At 32.5% G+C, this 13760-nt stretch overlaps 1 protein-coding gene across 1 annotated transcript in view; it reads right to left on the reverse strand.

The window, feature by feature from the left end:
• The window catches only part of LOC149151944 (uncharacterized), a 30873-nt gene extending 17351 nt beyond the window's left edge, over positions 1 to 13522 (reverse strand). The window contains exons 1-2 of the mRNA XM_089443323.1: positions 13469 to 13522; positions 13263 to 13351 (exon numbers count right to left, since the gene is read on the reverse strand). Of these exons, the coding sequence (XP_089299449.1) occupies positions 13263 to 13351; positions 13469 to 13522 (143 nt within the window). The remainder of the gene's footprint in view (positions 1 to 13262; positions 13352 to 13468) is intronic.
• Positions 13523 to 13760: the final 238 nt, after the last annotated feature.

Here is a 13760-nt window from a genome sequence, read left to right on the forward strand (position 1 = left end):
TAATGAATTTGCAACCAAAATTGGTTTCATTGAGTTTGATTTGGGAAAATTTCATTAATCTGAAAGAAACATTGTCGCTAATTCATTCTCTAGATTGTTCAAGTGCTAATCAAATCTCTATAGGAAGGAAACCCAACATGGAACCTCTTTTATTTTAATTTATCCAATTTAATTTTTATTTGGGTAATTTGTTGAGAGAATTGGGATTTTATTTAATATGAAAAAACATTTATTTTATTCTGAATTTTGATTGGTTTTGATAGGGAGCAGGTGCAAAAATAAGCCCCAAAACCTTTTGGAACAATGATATTGATTCAGTAAAGGAGAAAAACAGGATTTGCAACTCCTGAATCGATGGATCTAAATTGCTTTCAACAACTCTCCCTTTTTGGAGATTTCTTGTAAATTACAAATAGGAGTTTGGAGAAAGAGAACATGGTTCCTCTTTTCTGCAATTTTGATACTCTGAGCACTTTGTAAAAAGGATTCTAGTAGTAGGTTAAGGGGAATACTCAGATTTGAGTGTATTGGGGGTTTTCCTTTCAAAATTCAACAATTGTTAGAGATGTAGAACTTGCACTTTTGCAGCTCTTCTTTTTGCTAGTAGAATTGATCATTTTGGAAAGATTATTGGAGATCTATTGTAAAAGAGAGCAGAGAATCCAACTTTATTAATTTGTATGCAAATATTTTATTTATTAATGAAAATTTCATTAATTTAATGACATATTTGTACCAATTATCTCATATTTTGCACTTTTGTTGGATATGAGAATGAGTATCTTTTATATCAGCAATTTGATCTATTCGTCTCATAGATTTGTTATTGATTTCTTATTTACTCTTGTGCTTAATCAAATTTTTGAGTAACTATTTACTCAAAAATTTGCCATCTAAAATTGATTTAATTGTCATTGAAGTGTATGAACTATTTCTGCATTTTGAAGACCTATCTTTCACTATTTTGAATCTTTGAAATGAAGCATGTGCTGCACTTAAATATCAGTTGTGAGAACTAATTCGGCAACCATGATATTCATCTTAAAAACATGTTAAATCCCTATTATTTTAATCAATTTGCTCTTGATTTGGGTAAGATATATTTCTTGGCCTAATCAAGATAGGATAGATTAGAATTTTTGTTGCTGGTTGCATTCTAGATTAATTTTCATTAAAATTAAAAAAACATTTTTAGAAGTCTCCTTATGTAGGAGCATCCTTAGGTGTGGCTTGGATGAACGATTAAATCAGCTTAAGGATTATTTTCTTGCAAAAGCTCTGTAAGAGGGTAAATCCGATATCTCTCTTCTTGTTGGTAAGTAATAGAAATACCACAAGTTAGCATGGAGAGTGAGAGGTAACTAGACCCAATAGAACTAGTTAGAACCACCAATCTAAACAGAAAAGAGTTCGATTTGGGGCTCTGACCAGGTGGTCTCCCTGATGTTGATGAAGTCATTTTTGGTCATCAACATAATGAAAAATAATATAATGATGCAATATGGATCACTTGGTAGAGTCTCAAACAATAAAGCAGAGGCATACACAATATACCAAGAAATTACATAAGTCATCACATTAAATCTTAGACAATCAATAATTGTTGGGGAATCCACTCCTATAATCATGAATATCCACTTTCATTAAGCCATATTAGATTATGGACTTAAATCTATCTCTAAAAGGAATTAACTAGCATCAAACCACACTCAATAAATTCGTTTTTTCATGTGTTATGACAAAATAGAAAAAGAGTAGACTCTCTAGCAAATCAAGACATACATTAACAAGTTGTAACTCTACTAATCAATGGTCATGTTTCCTACCTCCCTATATTCTAACCGTGGTTAAACGCATAACATGAGAAGGGAATGTGGTGGCATCGATCAGTGATCCAATAGGAAACATGAGTGAAGAATTTATGGCACACCATCATGATCTCCTCCACATCCTATATCTCTATCATGCTTACTCAAATCACTCCTCTTTGCAGATGGTACACATGAACTTGGATCCCAAAATAATACTTTACATCATGCATCCTCTATCTCCATCATGCATGGCAGTCATAAGACATTTCCTATCCATGGTAACCATAATGCAAGTAGTTACTTTCAACACATTTAGGATCCACTTTATTTTGAATATAGCCTCTCGTAGTGTTATCCATCATCCCAACCTTGTCCTCAAGGGTAGAGAGACTTTCTTTTGTCTCGTCCTATTCCTTTGTATATCCCCTAGCCATTATTCTCAAAGGAAATTTCTAAACAGTTTTGAGGTAGCAGTCAATTCATTGGATTTATGTTTATCAACCAAAATGGACCAACACATTAAAAGGAATAAACAAGAAAATCCCTTCAATCAAATGGAAGTATTGGAATATTTGCAGTAGTAGGTTAAACAACTTTAGCTCCAGTAGGCTCATTTGCTTCCAATTTGACCTCCAAATAATGGAGGATGAAATGCAATCACGAAGGTTCTGGATTAAAGGCTTAAAATTATCAAGTCAACAAGCTCCCCTCTTAGCTAACTCTTCAACAAATTTAATTAGTACCTCTTCTCTAACTCTAGACTTAAATGCTTGTCCATGGCCAAAATCTTCCTCAAGTTGGGTCAGAACTTCTCCAAGTTAATTTTTATCAAAGTTAAGATCTATAAAATTTTGGAAACTTTCTACTTAGTTTATACAATGAAGCATATGGAGGATATTTCTTTTAGGTTGTTATATGTTATAATACATGGTCCTTTGGCTCTTCTATAAGAATTTAGCCTAAAGGAAATTTTGATTTTTAGCTACACCCGAAACACAAATTTATATTAATACATTTTTTTTTGGTTATGGTTAAACATAAAATAATGAATATTAATAATTTAATATCATTTAATAAATTATTCACACTTATAAAAATTAATAATGGATAATAATAAATATCATTAATATATACCACATAAAAATTACTAAAACACTAATAAAAATATATAATACTAATTGTTAATGATATATACTATTAATTTTACCAATAATAATGAAATATTAAAACATAAATATAAATATTTATTTTTATATTTATTACTTGTGTTTAAATCATCGTGTTTTATAATTAACTATAAAACATAATCAATTATTTGCTAAAGATTATATTTATTAGTGAAAAAATAACAATTACTAGTTCATTAAACTAGTAAATATATCACAAACCTTGATAACTAGTATATTTCCTAGTCATGTATTGTCTACCCTGATTTGCTAGTATATATTTATTTCTATTACAAAGAACTAGGATTATACTATCATTAATCATTTTCTCAAAAATACTATACAAATTTTTTAATTTTTCTTTTTTCAATGAAAAATTCTTCAAAATTGTATTAGTATATTGGCTTTCAATGGTTGTCTCAATAGTTATTTTTCAAATCATTAAATACTTGGCCATTTCAAAAAAATCACACGGGCCCCTTAAAATGCCTCCATCATTGATCAAGGTTCCCATTTTAGCTCCCAAGATTTCTAATAATTGATATGAGGCCAATTTTGATAATGAGATTCATTGAACTTTTAAGGTCATTTTTCTATTAATTAAAAATTTTGTGTATTTAGTGAATTCTTTTACAATTTTTTTTCATTTAATTTCACCTTACTATAGTTAAACCCTTGTCCTCTCATTAGCTACAATAACAAATTATCATTGCTTTCCCATGGATTCATAAGGCTTTAAACATCATCAAAATACTACATATTTTGATATTCAGACCTCCTCGAAAAACTACAAATCTACTTATTATTTTTTCTAAAGGTCTCAATAGTGCAACCTTTACTCTAGTATCATTTGGTGACTACTTAGATACCATAATTTTCATCAAGACACACTTATCCAAAATTCCTCTTGGATTTACTAATGAGGCCAAGATATGGCTACCAGTGGCAACCAACAATTGCTTGTGTAGATTATTACATAGTTGGACAAAGAAGAACATAATTAACATGTGAATGCATGGAATTTTAGTATGCCTAACCTTTTATAGTAGTACCAGCGTGACATCCCACCATAAGTAACAAACTAGGTTAAATTGCTTATATATATATATATATATATATATATATATATATATATATATATATATATATATATATCTGTGTGTGCACAAACCAGTGAAAATGTATAGTACAATGCATTGCTATAAATAATTTGTTCTAAAATATTTATGAAGTCCATATTTTATTAAATTTGGATTAGTTTGTCTAAGCCCCTCCATAGACAAGACAAAAAAAACATTGCTAGAGTTCAAAATTATGGTTTCTAAAGTAAAACATATAGTTCCAAAAGTGCTAATGTCATGTTGCAAAATTGTACTTTTTTATTCAATATTAACACTTTTGAAATTGGATTTTGCATTTTTTAAATTTGATATGGCACTTTTGGAACTAGATTTTTCACTTTGAAAATCGATAATGACACTTTCAAAAATCTAATTATGCACTTTTAAGAACCAAAATCTACACTTTCAAAATTTGATTTTACATTTTTAATATTGACACTTTCATAATATGATTTTGCAAATTTAAAATCAAATATTTTCACCTCTACAACCAATATTTCCACGTTATATACCTTAATTGTACACCTAATTATCTATTGCATTTAATAAATATTATTTGAAGTTTGTAAAATTGGATACATGTCATCTACAAGTGTAGTTCATCATTCATGTTTTCATAATTTTGTGTGTTTGTAATTATATGGATATTTTCATTATCTCATATATTACTTTCCATTGTGACATCTATAAGAATTGTGTTTCTACATAATTACAAGTTTTAGTAATTATATAGAGCTTTTCATCATCCCATAAATTATTTTCCATGGATTTGTCCAAAATAATTATGCTTGTACAATCACAACTAATTAGTATAGGAGGTTCATCAAGAACTTTTCTCGCATTTCATATCTTATTACTGCATTGCAAATGAAATGTAATAAATTTGAAATGACATGAATGTGTCTAGCTAGTTTTGAGCAATTGAAAGAGTTGTTGACAAATGCTGCAATGTTAAAGATTGCATATCCAGACGAAGAATTTGTGGTATGCGTAGATGTTTGCAAGAGATCACTTGGTAAATTTCTTATGCAAGAAAGACAAGTAGTGCGCTATGAGTCACGGAAATTGAATGAGCATGCACAGAATTATCGGACACGTGATCTTGAGTTGGCAAAGATCGTCCATGCATTGAAGATGTGGAGGAAATATCTTCTTGGCAGGAGGTTTGTATTGATGAGTGATCACAGTGGGTTGAGATACTTGTTCGATCAGAGAAACTTGAATGCCAGGCAAGCTAGATGGTTGGTCACGATCAGTGAGTTCGACTTTGAGATCAGGTACATCAAGGGTAAAGAGAAAAAGGTTGCAGATGCTCTTAGCAGGGGGGTACAGGTGAACCATACAACAGTTATGAATTCTTATGGGACAAACCGATAGGATCGGATCATACAGGCATGAGTGTAGGATGACATATACACGAAGCTTATGCACATATTACAACAGGGTACAAGTGATCAGGATGTGGACTATCATCATACAACATATGGCTTAGTCATATTTAGGGACAGGATGTGCGTTAAGCAGTAGTGATCTCAAGAATACTCTTGAGAGAGTTTCACGTGAAACCGTATTCAGGTCACCCAGGGTATCAAAAGACATTGACAACAGTGAAGAAGTTTTATTATTAGTTGAATCTGAAAAGGACGTGGCAAAGTTTGTAGCTAGATGTTTGGACGGTCAGCAGGTGAAGGCAGAATGTAAGCATCCAAGTGGCCTACTATAGCCGATTGTGATTCCATAGTGGAAATGGTAGGTCATTTCCATGGATTTCATCACAAATTTGTCGAGGACTTCTAGACAACATGATTCCATCATGATTGTGGTGCACAGGTTGATAAAGGTAGCGCACTTCATTCTAGTGAAGACTACTTATTCAGCTAGTGATATAGCAGAAGTCTTCATTAGAAATGTAGTGCACTTGCATGGTGTTCCGAAAAATATTATGTCATACATGGATGCTAAACTCACTTCCAAGTTTTGGAATGAGTTGTTTGCAGGTTTACGGATAGAGTTGGCCTTCAGTATAGCTTATCATCTGCAGACAGATGGACAAACAAGGAGGGTCAACAGGATATTAGAGGACATGTTGAGGATGTATGTGATGCATCAATGCCAAAAATGGGAAGAATATCTTCCACTGATTAAGTTCGCTTACAACAATGGGTATCAAGAATCTTTGAGGATGAGTTCGTTCGAAACATTGTATGGGCAGAGTTGTAATACTCCCATCAGTTGGAGTGATCTAGTGAACAGGGTGTTGGTTGGACTAGATATGTTGACAGAGATGGAATAACAAATGCAGATTATCAAGAAGAATCTTAAGGCAAAAAAGGATAGGCAGGAAAACTATGCAAATCAGAACAAATTGTTTAAGGAGTTTCGAGTTGGGGAGCAGGTGTATTTGCACATCAAGTCAAAGAAGATCTCATTGTGGATTGGATCATGTGCTAAGTTGACACCTCGATTTTGTCGACCTTTCAAGGTTCTTGAAGGATTGGACCATTAGCCTATCAACTTGCACTGCCTCCAACAGTGAAATTCCATGATATTTTCCACGTGTCATTGCTTAAGAAATATGTTAAATAAGTTGATCATGTGATTGATTGGTTTGTATTGCAGGTGGAGTTAGATGGAGAATTCCAATCGGAACCTCCATGTATACTACAGAGAAAGATGATCATGCTCTGGAACCGAGCAATAAGGCAAGTTAAAGTGTAGTAGAAACACTTTGGGCCCGATAAATCTACATAGGAGATGGTGGATCAAATGTGGGCTATGTATCATTCTCTATTCTCTGGTTGAGCAAATGTTTTTTTTTATATGTTTTGGTGTGATGTTTTTTTATATATGTACATATGTATATGGATGTAAATGCCATTATGAGTTGTGTTATAAAGCTTCAATAAGCTGTATGTGTGTTATATCATTATGGTTGTCATGTGGTTATGTTATGTTGGTTTGCTTTTCAGTAGGTTGATCATTGTAAACACTACATCGAACTAAGTTATAAAGCTCCATAAGCAGTATATTTTGCTTACAGTAATCTTTATTGGTTGTAGATGTGATTGAACACCGAGGACGGTGTTTCCCCACGAGGGAGGGTTCTGTAACAACCCTGGTAAAAATTCCATATAAATAAAATTAATAAAGGCAAAATAATAACCATGGTTATGGGACACTTGTTCAAAGTTAGATGTTGGGAAAAACATCATAGTGTGGGTATTCATTTGGTTTACTCTAGCTAAAGAAATTGGCGAATGCTTTGGAAAAGCATGAAGCATTAATTGACATTTTATTTATGAAAATAATGGAAATTAGGAGAAAATGAAAGTGAAAGGTCACAAGTTGCATGTGAGGCGGAAAATGAAGGAAAATAATGAAAAATGAATAAAATAAAGGCTTCATTAATAAAAAAAAGTGTCTAAGGATCAATTGGTACATTCTGTCAGTTCAATTTTGGAGCTCTCCATCTATTCTTTCTGTCTCTCACTTTTGGACACTTAGAGTTTTATTGGAGCACTTCAACATTGGCTCAAGAAAAGCAAAGGAAAGCAAGCATCAGGCAAGGAAGAGCAGGATCAAGTAGCTATAACGGAATTATTTGCAAGTATCGATTTGCATGTGTGATTTCCTTGCTAGTTTTGGCATGCATGGTTATGCATGTGTTGGTTCTCTCGTTGCTATGGGCATGGGTTTTGCTAAGCGTGACAATGTTTTTCAACCTAGCGTTGCCATTTTTGGATAGCCATGGTGTGATGGGGTTCTCATGTTTTGGTTGAGCTATATTGTTCGATGAATTCGAAACTGAGTGAGGTGGATCTCTGAAAGAAAGAACACATGCCCTAGTGATCCCTGAACCAAACTGTGGATTGTGGTAAAGCCTTGTCTTAGTAACCCCTGAACCGAATTATGGGTTGCGGTAAAGCCGGATTTTGTGTTGCCTCAGTGGGCCTAGCAATCCTTGACCCATGAATGGCGAGATATACAGTAACACCTAGAGGTGGGTGCCCTTGATTAGGGCTAGGAATCATTAGACGGTGAATGGAAGGATATACGATAAAACCTAGAAAGTGGAGTCTCAATTATGGCCTAGTGATCCCTGAATCGGACTGTGGATTGCGGTCAATCCTAGAGACTAAGAGATAGTAAATTTCTTAGAATGTAGGTGGAGAAATCGAGTGAAATCCTTGCTTGTTTAGAGTCTAGTGATCCGGCAAGGATTGTAGTAAAGTACAGTTCTATTGATGAGGGTGAGGTGATTGATTGGTTTGTATTGTAGATGGAACCAGATGGAGAATTCCAACAAGAACCTCAGTGTATATTGCAAAGAAACATGATCATACTCCGGAACCAAGCAATCAAACAAATTAAAGTGCAGCGGAAACGCTTTGGGTCTGATGACACTACATGAAAACTGGTTGATCAAATGCGGGCTATGTATCCTACTCTGTTCTTTGGTTGAGCGAATGTTTTTAGTATATGTTTTGGTCTGATGTTTTTGATATATGTACATATGTTTATGGATGTAAACACCAACATAAGTTGTTATAAAGCTCCAAAGTATTCTGTTGTAAAAGTACATCACTCTGTAACATAAAAATAATAGCGCATTGGATAGGATAAAAGTCATCTAAATGATACCTTAATATGGATCCATAATTTTTTCACGTGATACTTTAATATCGATTAATAATTCTTCCACACAAATTAAGAATTGAGAATAGAGACTTCCTAAATCAACACATGCCCCCAAAAAAGTGATTCAAACAAAATCTAAAATGTGAACATATTTCAAATCAAAAGTATTTTCTAAATTGGGTTATTGACATATTTCAAAAAGGCAACACTTTCCAGTAGGCTTTTGGCAGATGACCAAAAGCATAAAACAATTCCATTCTACCATTAATCAAAATTAAATTTCTGTATAAAAATATTTCAAACAGAAAGCATTCTCTAGATTTTAGATTAACATATTCCAAGGAAACACTCTCCCTTTAGATAGCGAACGTTTGGGTGCGAAGGGCAGAAATGTCGTAGTAGATGTGTAAATTTCAAAACATTGAAAAAAAATGAAATTTAATTTCTCCATCTAAAAAAAAAAAACTATTACTTTTCTCGTTAAAAACCAATAGAAAGACCTTTCTCGGTAAAGGAAAATAGTGCATGTAATTCAACTAACACATGAAATTTTCAGATAACAGATAATCCTTGTGATGTTGTCCTTCAACTACCCATCAAACATTATTACAATCAGTGTCTACATAGAAAGCACACTTGCTTAGTACGTTTTCACATCTGCTTAGTGCAAATTTGACCCCAAAAACTAGTAAGCAGCTTATCTATGGGAATCTCCTTTAAAAAATCACACAGCTAAAACACATCCCGTAGGAATTTATAATTTTATGTTATGGTCATGGGAATCTCCTTTAAAAATTCACAGTTAAAAGTTAAAACACATCCTTAGGAATTTATAATTTTAAATTATCGTACTTCTTATTATTTAAGATGTCAAAGCTAAAATTATTTAACAAGAAGTTTAGGAATCTAGAGAACAGGTTAAGGGATAGCTAAATATTAGAATAGCTCAAGATACAGAGAACATGTCACGTCTTTCACCCCAGCCCACTGTATCAGAATAACGACCAGTGCAAAGTAGCTCACTCGAAGAGATGTGACAATAGAGAAATTGACACATCACTTCCATCTCTCGTTGTAATAGTAGCCCGCTTGATGAAATGTGACATCAGAGAACACGTCACATCATATCCATCTTTGGAAGTAGAATAGATCGCTTGAGCAACATTTACCTTTATAATCATAGCGACCTCCATAACAAGTAATGACTTTCCAGATGTGAGAATGCCAGCGATGAATAAGCAATCAAAATCATCATCTTTCCTCACAAGAATTTGGCCTCTTTCAGTCAAATGAGTTTATTTTTTAGATACGATATGACATCATTTTATTTTTATTTCAATAGCAATCCAGGTAATCACAGCTCACAGACCATTCTATTTTAATATCGAACCCTCCAACATCACACTTTTCATCCAATGTAAACTCGTGTGGCACTAAAAGATATGTAAAGCATAACACCCCCAAGATAAAACCATTGTGTCTACCCCAGGACCATATCAAATACCAACATCCAAAGCAACATAACCAATAGAAATTGTACCGTGTTATACGTTCGAGAATTCAATATATTATCATAACAATCCAACACATATATCCAAAATCGTTCTCAACATATTATCGTAAAAATCTAACACATCCAAAATCATACAGGTCTCTTGCACCATACCCATGCACACTCAAATAAATTGGTTCCTAGCCATGAATTAGTCGTTTAACATAATGACAAGGGATAAATATAGTCCGCCGCCATACAATGAAGTAGGGAAAGTTTATACATTGTGCTACACAGGCATATTTAGCTGAAAAACATAACTACTTTGAAGATAAATCTCATACTTCGATTTGTGTATATTACGAAGAATACTCTAGAATATTTTATGGAGGTTAAATCCTTACCATCCACCTAATAATTATTGGTAATTAAATTGAACAAAGTGAGATTAAGATTATGAATATTTTATAATACTTCATATATATATATATATATATATATATATATATATATATATATATATATAGATATATATCTATATATATATATATATATATATATATATATATATAGATAGATAGATATATATATATATATATATAGATAGATAGATATATATCTATATATATATATATATATATATATATATATATATATATATATATAGATAGATATATATATATATATATATATATATATATAGATATATATATATATATATTTTTATATATTTTTATATTTTATTATAAATAATATTATATTTTTATTTCAGAGGTTTAAAACAAAAATCTCTCACTAACATAATAAGCATTAGTGATGTCCTTATAAAATATGCATAACATATTTTGTGATATGCACAACAAAATTGGACAAAGTCAGACTAAGATTATAAATATTTTTAATTAATTAATTAATTATATATAATTATAATTATAATATTATATTTTTATTTCAATAATATTTTGTTTTTATTTTACTTATTAATTTAAAATTAAATATAATTGATAATAATAATATTGATAAAGTTAACTTGAAAATAATAATGTTAACACAATCATTATTATTTAAGAAAACAGAGTAAAAATTATATTATATTAATAATAATATAGATAAACTTAATTTAAAAATAATAATATTAAAAGTATCACTATACGATGAGTATTTGTATTTGTGTAATCATTTGAGGGAACACTGAAAATCAGCTAAAAAAGAAAAAAATGGAAATCGGGCTAGAGCCATGATAGCATACAGTAGAGTAGAATAGAAACTTTTGCAGGTATGATGCTACCTATCGGAGACAGGGAAAACAAACGAAAAGAAGCAACCAATATGCGTGACGATGACATGACATGACATAACAAGCAACATTAACATAGTGTTAAGTGTGGTCCATTTGCGGAACACAATTACCTATAGAACACCATGGAAGCGAGATAATAGTAGTAACAACGGTACACATGCGATATCATCATCATCATCATTACTAATATGGTGAATAACGGGAATCATCGTCCTGCTGCGATTTCTTCGTCATCATGCAGTATGCAGAATATTATCTAGTTAAATTAAATTTTATATAAAGAAGTTAGAAAGATCGTTAAATATTGAGTTATTCCTTAAATAAGTTTCATGTAACGTCTTTCTAACTGAATAATCATTCATTCATATTTTTCAGATCAGTATCACTGGATCTATAGTTATGGCAATCCTTAATCATCATTTGATATTTGATAATAATCAATGATGTAACTTCACGGCATTCAAGTCTCCCGCGTTCTCCATAAATAGTGCTTAGTAAGTGTGGTCCGATCAATTGCAGAACAACCTATCAACACCAGGATCATCGCCGCTTTAATTGTAATAACAATAACCATACATGCCATCTCCTCATCCTCCATCTCGATCTAGTTTATAGCATAGTTACCAAATTTGAATTCGAATTCGAATTCGGTACGGAAAAAATTCGATTACCTAAAATTCAATACCGAAAAAATTTGGAAATATACATATTACAATTATTTAAATATATGTTTTAACCAAGAAACAAATTGAACTAACCATTAAAACTATTATAAATTATATAATATAATATTCAATAAAAATTAAATTTCTATACATTCATATTACAAAACATACCCATTTCATATTATCATAAATTCTATATTTAAATAAAGTCAAATATTTTTTCAAAATTTAAATTGTTAATTAATAATTAACAAAAAAAGATCAAATTCCTTTTATTTAACTTAAATAAATATATCTCTCACAAATACTTACAATATAATTTGTAAATTAAAAATCTAAGATATATCAATATTATGTTTTCAAACGTCCATTTTCTGGTAGCTTTTCGCTATATCTCATAATTCCTAACCTATTTATACATCATAAGCGGTAAGTTAATATATATATCATAATCCCTAGCCTATTTATACTAACGAATTTCATCAAAACCTTTGCCATATAAATCATAATCGATACTTTGATATGTATCACTCCGCATTGCATTAAAAACTTGCCATCTAATTTACGCTCCAAAAATTCATTGCAATCGGCACTGTTCTCCCTGTACCAAACTTCGAATCAGCGAACTATTCGATGAACCGAATCGAACCACCGAATTCTCGAATTTTTTTGACGAGTACGACCGAATTTGGTAACTATGGTTTATAGATGGGATTTTCCACTCGCGGCCCCTCCTTCAACGTGAACACCACTGGCTAGGAATCTATTTGGGCATAGATTTCTTTCAAAAGGACAGTTGGCGCTAGTGAAACGAGCTTGCTCTATTTCAAAAGAGGTAGGGGAGGGTCCCGATAGGCCACCCTTCCACTCTGAAATTGACCATATCTTCCACCTCCAGTTGGCGCTAGTGAAACGAGCTTGCTCTATTTCAAAAGAGGTAGGGGAGGGTCCCGATAGGCCACCCTTCCACTCTGAAATTGACCATATCTTCCACCTCCATTTTTGGGTAGGGCCCTACCTCCGGAAGGCAGACTGGTTATGAAATGGATTAAGCTAGGTCGTAAACTACTGGGCTTGCGCAGATGTCGCTTCCATCGCCGCCGCTTTAATTGTAATTACAATAACCGTACATGCCATTTCCTCATCCTCCATCTCGATCTGCGCACACACACACATACGATGCGATACCATCATCATTAGTATACCAACGAGATGATTCGCTCGGCCTTTCAAAGCTCAATGACATCCACACTCCATTCTTCTACCACTCATAACGTTTTCAATCACATTCCTCTGTAAGCTGGGCCGTTTAAAGGCGGCGCTCTCCATATTACAGTTTGCAGACAATAGCATCGGCTCTTGCACCTATGTTTCTCTCTTGCAATGCTGCATCCACCAGAAGGCCTTAGGACAAGGCAAATTAATCCACGCCCACATCACGCAGAAGGGATTTGCTGCCACAAACACTCTTTTACAGAATACGCTTGCAAACATGTATGCCAAGTGCGAAAGTGTGGTGGCTGCTCGCAAAGTTTTTGAGGAAATATCTGAAAAGAATGTTGGCTCA

Source organism: Pinus tabuliformis, chromosome 9 (genome assembly GCF_031772625.1).
Source record: "Pinus tabuliformis cultivar Carrire ecotype Pingquan chromosome 9, CPIR1, whole genome shotgun sequence".
Lineage (NCBI taxonomy): Eukaryota > Viridiplantae > Streptophyta > Pinopsida > Pinales > Pinaceae > Pinus > Pinus tabuliformis.